Below are 11,407 nucleotides of genomic sequence, written 5' to 3' on the forward strand. Positions count from 1 at the left end.
GAAAAAGGAACTCAAGTGCAGCCAGCGGCTGCTCATGACCATTTGTATGCAACCACTCGCAGGCAGGCCCCGGTCATTGCAGACAGTGCTTGCCAGACTATATTCAGTGCATACTCAACTCTTGCACCAAGTCACTTCCGCTTCTTTACAGGTCTGTCAAAAGTAGTATTTCACGAACTGGTTCGGACTCTTTCCACTATTGTGAAGAGCCCTTTCACTATGCCCTTTGAGGATCAAATCCTACTTACACTGATGCGGCTGCGTCTTGGCCTATTGCTTAATGACCTTAGCTTACGTTTTGGTGCATCCACTGCAGCCATTAGCAGGATTTTCTGCTTCATTGTAACAAAACTTGCCAAGTTTGCCAGAGAGTGCTTATTGTTCTGGCTGCTAAGAACAGCAATCAGGAGGACATTGCCTTATGTTTTTGAGGAGAATTACTCCGTAACTTGCATTGTGGACTGTTTCGAAATTTTCATTGACAGACCTGGGCAACTGCACCGAAGAAATACAACTTACAGTTCCTACAAATCGTACAATACGGCCAAAATTCTTCACGTCATTGTACCAAATGGGTTTATTATGTTTTTGTCAAAACCGTATGGTGGCCGTGCAAGCGATCGTTTCATCACTTTGAACAGTGGTTTTTTAGACCACCTGACGCAAGGCGACGAAGTCCTCGCTGACCGTGGCTTTAACATAGATGACCTGCTCCCACCATCTGTTAAAGTTTCACTCCCAAGCTTTTCCAAAGGCCGGCCGCAGATTTGTCGTTCAGATGTAGTAAGTTCGCGTCGCCTGGCAAGGCTTCGGATTCATGTTGATCGATCAATAAGGCGTCTCAAATGCTTCAGGATTTTGAAGCAATTGCCTGCTAGTATATTCACAAAGAAACCCCTCGCAAATGATGTACTTGTTGCCATCGCTGGGCTCTGCAACCTGCTACCGAATTTGATTAGAGGTCATGGCGATGCGTCAGAACCTGGTGCTCAGTCACCATCGCATCCAGGCAGGCAGCTGGAAGTGGTAGACAACACACCTGAATGAGGCATGGAGATTTATGTGGAGTAGCCACATCATCTAGTCGTCTCTTGTTTTTATGCACCTGCCATGTTCTCTGTTCACTGATTAACGTAACCATGTTCACTGCAAGAGAAAGGCTCCTCAAAATTGCATTCATTTAAATCGTTAAATCTCCTGGGCTAGCTGTAGCCACCTTACCCCAGCAAACTTGCCGATTTTAACTGCCCATCTGACTCTGCCACCCTTGATGCCATTGGTTATCAGCTCTCCATATTACATGCTTTGCTGATGGCAATTTCTGTTTCAGCTAGGATATCATTAACTTGCATTTATTCCCTGACCCAACCCACTTGTTTGCTGTCTCTATCCATAGCTCACATTGCTCTCAATTTAATTTTAAGCATTTTCATTAGCTTCAGAGTTTCTGCCCCATAGGTGAATACTTCCAAGATACAACTCTTATGTAATTAACTCAAGCATGCTGGTGTACTGGCAGGCTGCTGTTGATGACCCTAAGAATATCTGTCAGATATGCTATTCAGGTATTTTGCTAGCTATTTCACTGATGGCTCTGAGCTATCTTAGCTGCTACAAACAACTCGCGTTGGAGCCTTTTTTTCATGCCGTCTGATTACCAAAGTGTTTGTCAGCAATTTCAGGCCCGCTACCTTTTGTCCAGGAAGAGCAAACTCTAAAGCACTCTTCCTCCTTGAGGAACTGAAGTTGGAATCACTTGCAAAGCACGTTCGAGCTGCCAAGGTTGATGTTCTGAGCCTATTTCATTGTCTTGCTGGTGCAGTTAGGGGCACTTGCTTTGCGGCTGTGTGTACAGTGTAGGTGCGACGTTTATGTGGATTGTGGATTTTTAAAATGCAAGGGAAAGTTATGTTGGGGAGTTTCTGCATTGGCTTGCCCGATGGAAACCTTTGTTGATACCATATTGGAGATGTCATTCTTTGAAGATTTACTGCTTGTACTCCCTGTGTTCACTTTGGGATGATGAGAAATGTTCAGTACCAGGTGAGGGTACGAGCCTGTTGGTTTTTGTTCTATGCCTGCTTTTGTTTTGTTGTATGTTCAGAGATGTATTTGATAATTCTGATGTTGCATGCACAAATAAACCGGGTCAAATTGTCTTAATGACAAGACAATTAGTCAAACCTTGTAAATTTATTCCAATAGAAATGTGTTCATTGCTTGCTGTCAACAACTGCTGGCAGCAGGTGTGAAAAATAGAAGTCCTCAAGATGTGCCACTGGCTTACTTATGAACTCCTTGTCATAGGGCGCCTCGATAATATATGCCTCGTTCGGTGCCCAAATCACGAAGTCGCACCGACTTCTCTCGCAGCAGAACAGCTGCAACTGTACTTGCAGGTAATATCTGTTCTTCCCGGCCTTGCTGAGTGTGAGTTTGTTCTCCTTCTTAATCACATCATATTTTCCGCTCTTAAACAGGACATCAAGGCTACCATGCTTTTGTACAGTCAGTGGTGTCGGGCACTTTATTTCCAGCACTGTGTCCGAGTCTGGAATTATGCCATCAGGGCTGGCTCCAAGCCATGAAGTGGCAGGCCGGATGATAAAGCCACATTCCACAACGTCCGTGGTCTTTGTTTTCTTGTACCAGGCACGGGCTTTTGCTTCTGACTCTCTTCCATACCTTCATGTAAAAATCACATTCATGTTGTAATGAATTAGTGTCCCTCATCTTAAAGTAACTTCAACAGTGACTAGTATATTGCAATACACAAACCAAGCATTCACAACGTAACAAATATCAACCTCCAATTTCATGCTTTCAGGCTTGTAACTTGCATGCGATTTGCGATGAAGAAGCAGTCAGGCTTTGCTTTGCTGTTGGAAGCAATGAATAGAAATTTACATCACAAAATTACAACCACACAGTGGTACTTCCATTCTTTGCAGGCAGATTCGGCCTGCAAATTGCCACCTTGCATAATGCAGTAATAGAGAGTTCATACTGCAAATACGCAAAAGTGCTGCTGTGCAAAATCAAAGCATAGTGTTGCAACCGCTCTATTGCCAGCATCACATGCAAAATTTCGATGGAGGCGAAATTCTAGAGGCCCGTGTACTGTGCGATGTCAGTGCACGTTAAAGAACCCCAGGTGGTCGAAATTTCCGGAGACCTTCACTGCGGCGTCCCTCATAGCCTGAGTCGCTTTGGGACGTTAAACCCCAATAAACCAAACCAAACATGCAAAACAGTATTTAGCAATAGTTCTTGTACTATAAAACGTGCCATAGCATTTTCGAATCCAAGGTGTAAACCTCAGCATGCCATGCAGAGCAACTGAGGCACAACACCAAAGGCTGTAGTCAGTGAGATATTTGGCTCCTTACCGTGTGCTGGCATTACCATAGAAGCTTGGGTGTATGTGCTTTGATACCCACTTCTCAGGGGCAGCTTTGATGGGAATGCTACGGGCCTCACTGGCAGTTATCCTCAAGAAACGTTCTTTGTGCCATGCTGCACTTCCCTGAGGGTGGTTTGCCAGTGTTGCAGCCTGCTCAGGAGACAGCAGCACATTGGCGACGAAGAAATCTTGGCATAACTGGCACAGCCGCTTGCAGTCATGCTGGCCATGCTCTGGCTGGAGAACTGTGGAGTACAAGAAGGGTCTGCTTAATTTAACGACTTCTTGTGCATACTCGAAACAGGCTTATGGTGGCTAAAACCTGAAAATCACTCAGTCAGTATGCAATGTAGGGCCATGTGTAGGTGTAATTTACAATCAAAAGCCGTTGCAAAAAATCAAGTCTGCTGCAGCATCAGCAATAGCTGTTTCTCGGTGCACCTAGAACTTAGGAACTATGCACAGGTGCTAAGAATAACCTCGTGAGATCATCGCACAAAAAACTGTCACAACTTGATAGGAGGTCCTGTAGTTCATGTACTATCATATTCAGCAGTGCATGGTGAACAGCTGAGATTGCATAAATGAGTATGCAAGAGGTCTTGTTGATGCTATACCACGTTCCAATGTCGAGATGCACGCTCTGCTGTAATGCTAATTACTAGTTAAGCATTACTGCCAGTATATTGGGATGGTTCAACCACAAGCACATGTCATTTGCATTTCTGCAGTTTTGAACATTGCAAGAGCAAATCTTTATGCATAATGTCTTTATATAAACTGACTACATTTAAATGAACAAAATGTACACTTATGCAACAACAAAACCCAGATGGCAATCTTACTTGCACGTAATGATAGCCTCTATGCCTGCTCGACTCACTTAGTTGAGTCAGCCATGCGCAACATCAGGAAATAATGTTCTTACATGCACGGCCATCTTTATCACCATCTGCGGGTAGTTTCCTGCGTGGCTTCAGAACAGTGTGTAGCATGGTGTTCTGAAGCTTGCTGACGTCGAGAGGGCATTTTTCGAAGTGAAGGAGCATCTCATTTTCAGATAAAAACTGCTGCATCTTCGATTGTGTTTTCTTGAGGCAATAAACTACCTCCATTGTTGCTGGGGTGACATTCTTCGCTGTTGCCGCATTCCATGCACACGCTTTGTCAGTTGATGACTGTCCGGTGAGCCCCTTGGATGTTGCCTCGACAACCTTCATGAGCAGTGCACAAATATGGCTGCACCGCTCACTTAGCCCCGCTTTGCGTGTGCAACTTGCTGAGAAAGGTTGTCCAAAATTTATTTGTGTTTGGTACGTCCTGCTCACTGTTTGCGACAACCTGATGTTTGCCTTGATGCACTTCACGCCATTTTTCTGCTGGTACAGTGCCACGCCAACATGGCCACTGTCAAGCAGGTTGCTGCCTTCAGCAAATCCTCTGTAGTTGAGGAATGGTTTGCCATCTGTGTCAGGCATTTCAACCATGTAGTTGTAGACAACTGAAATAAAGAATGATATCAGTACAGTATGTCATCATGTGTGCTATTTATGTAGCTAGTTTTGTGGTAATAAAACTTTGTCCCCATGCTGAAAGTTGGATGCCAAGAAATCTAGTAAGGTTCTGCATAATACACTTATGCTTTCAGTTGCTGACAAATAATGAAAACTAATTATATGTGCCTGATCGGCCGCGTCAGTCATGCTGCGACCCGCCGCATATGTTTACGATGGTTGAACGGCTGGTATTAGCTCCTGATGTTCGACTTTGCAAAACCAAAATAAAAGGACTGCTTATTAAATGTCTCCACAGTTTCAACCTTTTTTGATCTAACATGACTGGCGCAGAAGCATGCAGTGAGGAATATTGTCACTTGTGCTGATAGTTTTACGTCGCATTTTACTAGCGGCTGCCAGTTTTGGCTTACTGTCCACGCTGGAAACTTCGCTTATCGTACGCAAGGCTACCGCAGTAGATCGCGCGATGCCATGCAGCAGCTGTAGGTTAAACGCAAAAGAGCTTTTCTCAAGTGCTAACTTGTTTGCAAACGAGTGCACCGCGCTCCTTGCGGCAGGCTACAAAAAGCATAAATTCGGAAACCCTTTCCGCAAACGAGTAAAAGTTCGATTTCATGCAAAGTCGAACATCAGGAGCTAATACCAGCCGTTCAGCCATCGTAAACATATGCGGCGGGTCGCAGCATGACTGACGCGGTCGATCAGACACAAATAATTAGTTTTCATTATTTGTCAGCAACTGGTACGCAGGTGTTGGGGATTTTTTGCAGAATGAGGCCGTTACGAGCCAGCTGCACAAAAAGTACAACTTTGCGCAACTAACTTGTGCTGCAATCAAATCTGGGAAGTTCTCGCTTCAAACTCACGCACGAAAACAGTCATAAGCACACCAGGACAGAAATCCAAGCAGTGTTTTTGGCTTTAAAAAGCGGGAAAAGACAGACAGCGAGCATACCATCGTCACCAAGCAAAGCGATGTGGCGTGAAGGCTCACACAAAAACAAGAGCAAAGAGTCCTAAAATACAAAAAAACAGCGCACTTACACGGCCGCTGAAGCTTCGGCCAAAGCTTGGTGTCATCCACCCATCCTGCATCCATTTTGCGAGCAAAAGTAAGTACTATCGCAGTAAAACGAGCTTGCAGATGAGGCTTCCGCACAGGCAGGCAGCGGAGTCAGAAGGCCAGCAATGGAAGAGTGGTCACGTGACCAAATATGGCGGCGCCCATGCCTCCGCGCTGTAAAGCGTCTATAGCGAGAAATGACGCCAAAGAACGCGGAGGCGGTGCTGTAATTGGTCCGAAGCGGCCCTGCAGGAAGCCGCCATGTTTGTTTACAAGCGAACGCTAACTCTCCGCAACGATAAAAGAGATTCCGTAAAGTTCTTGCGCACCGGTAAGTGGCGGCGCATGCGCAGAGGTCTCTTGCCGGCCCGGTAAAACGTAACGTAGACACGGTAACGATATACTATAGAGAGTAGAGAGTTATAGCATATCGTTACCGTGTTTACGTTACCGTTTACCGGGCCCGGCAAGCGACGTCTGCGCATGCGCCGCCACTTACCGGTCCGCAAACACTTTACGGAAACCCTCTTAGCGTTGCGGAGAGTTAGCGTTCGCTGGTAAACAAACGTGGCGGCGTCCTGCACGGCCGCTTCGGACCAAATACAGCACCGACGCCGCGTTCTTCGGCGCCATTTCTCGCTATACATGAAGGCATTCGCTTTTAACTTGCAAACTCTCACTCATACGTTGAGGTTTCAGTAACAACTAGGCCATGTTTTTTAGACTATTGGCCGATTTTTGAGCAGTTAAGCCTGACTATATGTCGTGTACATAGCCAAATAGCAACGACTACTCTGCAACTCTTCAGTTTCGTGCCCGATTGAACATTTTTCTATATTTTCATGATTTTTTCCTCGAAAAAAAAAGACTGGTACTTCTCTTGTCATATTCATCAGTAATTGCAGAAAATAAAAAGTTCCTCCGGCCCGGAGTTAGCGAGCTTTAACTTACGGCCACTAGATGGCGCCACAGTGTTCACATCCAAACACATAAAGAAGCTGTGATGCGGCACGGAAAACAGGTGCCGTAGTTATGCTTTTTTTACAGCGCTCGCAACGCAATGTGCGCTGTGTATGCAAGCTTACTGAGGTCTACGTAGTGAAATTGTCAACTGGCCAGGGTAGGCAAATGTGTCTAGCTTCACGGGCACATTTGAAAAGCCGCTGAGTCAGCTGTTAGCTGAAGTGTAGTCGGTGCGTCATTATATGCAGAGAAAAGGATTATTAAAGTGTAGCATTTCACTTCATAGAAATTATTGCAATGCATCCGTTTTTTTACCATTAAAAGCTGGGCATCTGCCATCATCATCACTCGTTTTTAGCCCTACGGTAACTTGTTACGGGAGAGACGGTACGCTAAAACGTCTTCTGGCGTGCGCCGCGCTAACCAGAAAATCCGGCGTCCGGTAACACGATAAACGGTAACGTAAACGCGGTAACGATATGCTATAACTCCTATAAACTGGTATCTCCATCTCTAGTCGTTCTGCCAAGGTAGCTAGGATGACATTAAAGCCCTTTCTCAGGCACGGATCTCTGAGGCCGCACTACACTGCCATTCGCTTTCAAAAGATGATTGCGGAGTTAGTTTCAGTCTTGACGTCGCAAGTCTCATTGAAGTGTCGCGAAATAATTTCGTATAAGATTTTCTTAAATATAAAGGAGTCTTTCGCGGCCGAGGAAACAAAAAAGCGGAAAACAGACAAATGGTGTTTTTAACCCGAATAAAATTTCTGTAATTTTTTTCTCAGTCTACTTTCGAAGGATGAATAAGCGCACACACGCACAAGCAGCTACTCTGATATTTTATCGACTTGTTGGATCTCGAACAGCATGCGAAAAATAACGAACGATTGGAAACGTTTACTTTGCGACCTTCTTTGTGTCGAATGCTATTAGAATTGGTCAATGGACCAATTCGGCACCCTGCCGGCCTTGACCCGTTGCTCCCAACTGCTGTTTCTTCATATAGGCTCCGTGCGCTGCAGTTTGGCGCCCGCGAGTAGCGCCACCTGGTTAACAGCAGTGGCGAAAGGCGGACGCAGCCAACGCAGCTCTCTGGTTCCGTTTGCAGTGAGTGAGGTGAGCGGCGAGGTTCTTCCTCCTAAGGCGAAAACAAACTTGGATAATTATGGGTGCTCGAAATTCATGAGTGTGAACTGGGAAAGGGTTTGCACTGGCCGGGGTGTTTTGAACGTGTCATCAATGGTAGGAGTTGCTTATGTCTTTGTGTAGAGGGAAAGAATGCGCTCGGTCAGTCGCAGGAAATGGTCTACGGTGAAGTTCTTGGAGCTAGCATCTGAAGTTTAAGTCTTCGTTTGTTATGCTCCTCTGTGGTTCAGCGTGTCAATTTTGTTTCTAGTTTTTTTTTTCGTGCGTGTGTGTATACTGTGGGAGCGACGTGGTACTTCTTAGAGTGCTTATGTCGTTTTTCACACTGTTTCACCTAAGCTTTTGTGTATGTATTTGCATCATTTCATTTCCTACAGTGCCGCCGCGGTGGCTGAGTGGTTATGGCGCTCGGCTGCTGGCCCGAAAGACGCGGGTTCGATCCCGCCGCGGCGGTCGAATTTCGATGGAGGCGAAATCCTGGACGCCCGTGTGCTGTGCGATGTCAGTGCACGTTAAAGAACCCCAGGTTGTCGAAATATCCGGAGCCCTTCACTACGGCGTCCCTCATAGCCTGAATCGCTTTGGTACGTTAAACCCACTAGAAACCAAAAACCAATTATTTCCTACAGTGGTTTAAAATTTTGTATCTTTATGTGTTGCATTTCTGAGATCTCAAATCCTGTTCTGGGCCCTTCACTACGGCGTCCCTCATAGTCTGAATCGCTTTGGGACGTTAAACCCCTAAAAACCAACAACCAATCATTTCCTACAGCGGTTTAAAATTTTGTATCTTTATGTGTTGCATTTCTGAGATCTCAAATCCTGTTATGGACGAATAAAATTAGAAATAGAGAGTGGTTCAAATTTCCCTATATATTTATCTTAGATTTCACAACATCGCTAAACCCTTAATTTCTGGAATTAATATGTTGATTTTAATGGGGTTTTATCGTCTCAATGCAACTCAGACTATAAGGGGCGCCATAGTAGGAGGCTCCAGATAATTTCAACCACTTGGGGTTCTTTAACGTGCACTGACATCGCGCAGTACGCGGGCCTCTAGAATTTTGCCTTCATCGAAATGCGACCGCCGCCACCAGGGTTGAACCCGTCATTTGGGTCAGCAGCTGAGCACCATAACCACTGAGCCACCGCGGCGGCATTTCAAGAGTTAAGTATTTACCAAAAGAAAAATACGACCAAAATAATTCATGTAATTGGTGCCTTCATGAAATTCCTGAAATGAAAGACCTCTAACTGTGGAAGATACTTAGCAAGAAGCCCATCGTTTTTTTTTTGTATGCTTAGAGCCATTGTTCTCTGAGGGAAATGCATAAAGTAAAGCAGGGTCAATACTGCAGGATGCAGAGCATTATCAAGTGATATGTGTAGTAAGTTTGCGTTTTTCGCAATTCTAGCCGACCATTCACATAGTGGATGTCACAGTGGATGTAAACTGCATAGCTGATTTCATTATCTGAGTCAGAGACTTGTTTCTCAAACTGTAAAGGTACTTAATTAATCTCAATAAACTCAACTGCGCTGCCGGATATTGCAGTGCCGTCGGGACTGCAACACAATCATGGTTGCTCGGAATCGGTGATCAGCACAACCTGAAAGCAATTGAAACTAAACGTAGCAGCGGTGGCGGCAAGGCTTGCAATGCGTTGAAATCAGCAGAGAAGAAGGCGTTGACTTAGAATGGCATCGCGGTCAGTGCGCGTCTGCTATGCGGCCAGGCTGACGCGAATGCATTGGCCGCAGATGAAGGCGCAGGGACACCATGGAGGGGAGCGTGCGCTCTCCCTTCGAGAGACCGGCAGTGACTGAGCGTCCGGTTAACGCGGCGAGTGCCACGAGGCGGCGGTGGCGATGTGGTCGCTGCTGGTGCCACCATACCAGCGCACGGAGCCCATACTCCGGGATGCCTCTGCCTGAATTTGTTGCCACAATGAAATATTTGTTTTTTTTTCAGTAGACCCTCTATGCATGACGAAGCATGCACGATCTCCAAGGAAAGTGACAAAATAATATCTTCGGCACCTTTATCTGCAGTGATTTTACAGCTGATATTGCATTGGTAACGCAGCTTTCCAGTAAAGCAAGAAGTCGCGCCACCCATAATTAGAAAAGTTTATTTTCTCCTTCGGAGCAAACAAATTTCCGCTCGCCTAGCTGACTGCAGTGCAAACTGAACGAGAAAGCGGCGGTCACTTTCACCCCCCCCCCCTCCCTCTCGGTATCCAGTACAGTGAATGGAAAATATTTGGGTATCCCATTCCTTCCCCCCTACCGCACCCCAGCACCCTAACATGGGTAGCTGACAGATTTCGATAATAGACGTTGCTTGATATTTGTTGTTTGGTTTTCCTCTTTCGTATTCCTGTAAGAAAAAAAAAGCTTTGAGCATCAACACAGTTCTTTTTCGCTCTTTGTGAATTTTAACAGCAGTCATGTGACACTTGTAGATACTTTGGTGTAAATTCTTTCGCAGCGCGCACGTGTGGTGCCTATTTCTAGCAGCGTTCTTTATCATCGACTAACCCATTTACAGAATGTATGCTGACGCGTCGAGTAGAAAGCAGCGAAGGTGACGTCACGCAATCGCTCTGCGGCTGAAAGATTCCGTGCTGAAGTGAGCATTTATAATAAAGTGCACATCTTCAACCAAAATTTTAACTTTAAACGTATCGAAGTCCACTCGGCTCCTTCATCAGGGGTGACTGAGGGAAGTAGCTAGCGTCTTTAAAGTATGGAGGAGAGGGGAGGGGGGGGGGTGAAAAGAACAGCTGTGTCGGGAATGGCGCGGGGGAAGGGGGAGGTTGTTTAGGCTGTTAGTCACGCTGTCGCACTGCAGGGAGAGCGAAGTCACTGGGCATATACTGGGGGCAGGTTCCTTTTGCGCGGTTGATATTTTTGGGGGTGGTTTGGAGAAGGAGCCTCTTGTGGTAATTTGTTTCGGTTCTGAGAATGCGGGTTTCTTCAAAGTTGATTCTATGGTCGGAGTCCTCGGAATGTTCGGCTACTGGATTGCGCTCTCTTGCGAATTTGCCGACGTCGTTTTTATGTTGCTGAATTCTTTCTTTGAAATTTTTGTTTTCGCCGATGTAGCTTGCATCGCAGTCGGCGCATGGCACTCGGTACACAATGCCTTGGGTTCTTTCTCTCGGCGGCCGGTCTTTGGGAACAGGTAGGCAAAGCGCAAGTGTTTGTGGGCTTGTACGCAACCTAGAGACCCTGGAGTGAGCATCTACGAATGTTTAAAGGTGATTAGAACTCAAACGAAAGCTACACTTTATCGTCTGATGCCATA

General features: G+C 45.9%; 1 protein-coding gene across 1 annotated transcript; it reads left to right on the forward strand.

Annotated features, from left to right (window-relative positions):
* The first annotated feature begins 219 nt into the window (after positions 1-219).
* On the forward strand, positions 220-1,047 carry LOC144127864 (uncharacterized). Its single transcript, XM_077660838.1, has one exon. The coding sequence runs from the start codon at positions 220-222 to the stop codon at positions 1,045-1,047; it is 828 nt and encodes a 275-aa protein (XP_077516964.1).
* The last annotated feature ends 10,360 nt before the right edge of the window (positions 1,048-11,407 follow it).

Source organism: Amblyomma americanum, chromosome 1 (genome assembly GCF_052857255.1).
Source record: "Amblyomma americanum isolate KBUSLIRL-KWMA chromosome 1, ASM5285725v1, whole genome shotgun sequence".
Taxonomy (NCBI): domain Eukaryota; kingdom Metazoa; phylum Arthropoda; class Arachnida; order Ixodida; family Ixodidae; genus Amblyomma; species Amblyomma americanum.

What these genes read in the sequence shown, in the direction of transcription:
- LOC144127864 (XM_077660838.1), top strand. Translation starts at nt 220, where the DNA reads ATGCCCTTTGAGGATCAAATCCTACTTACACTGATGCGGCTGCGTCTT.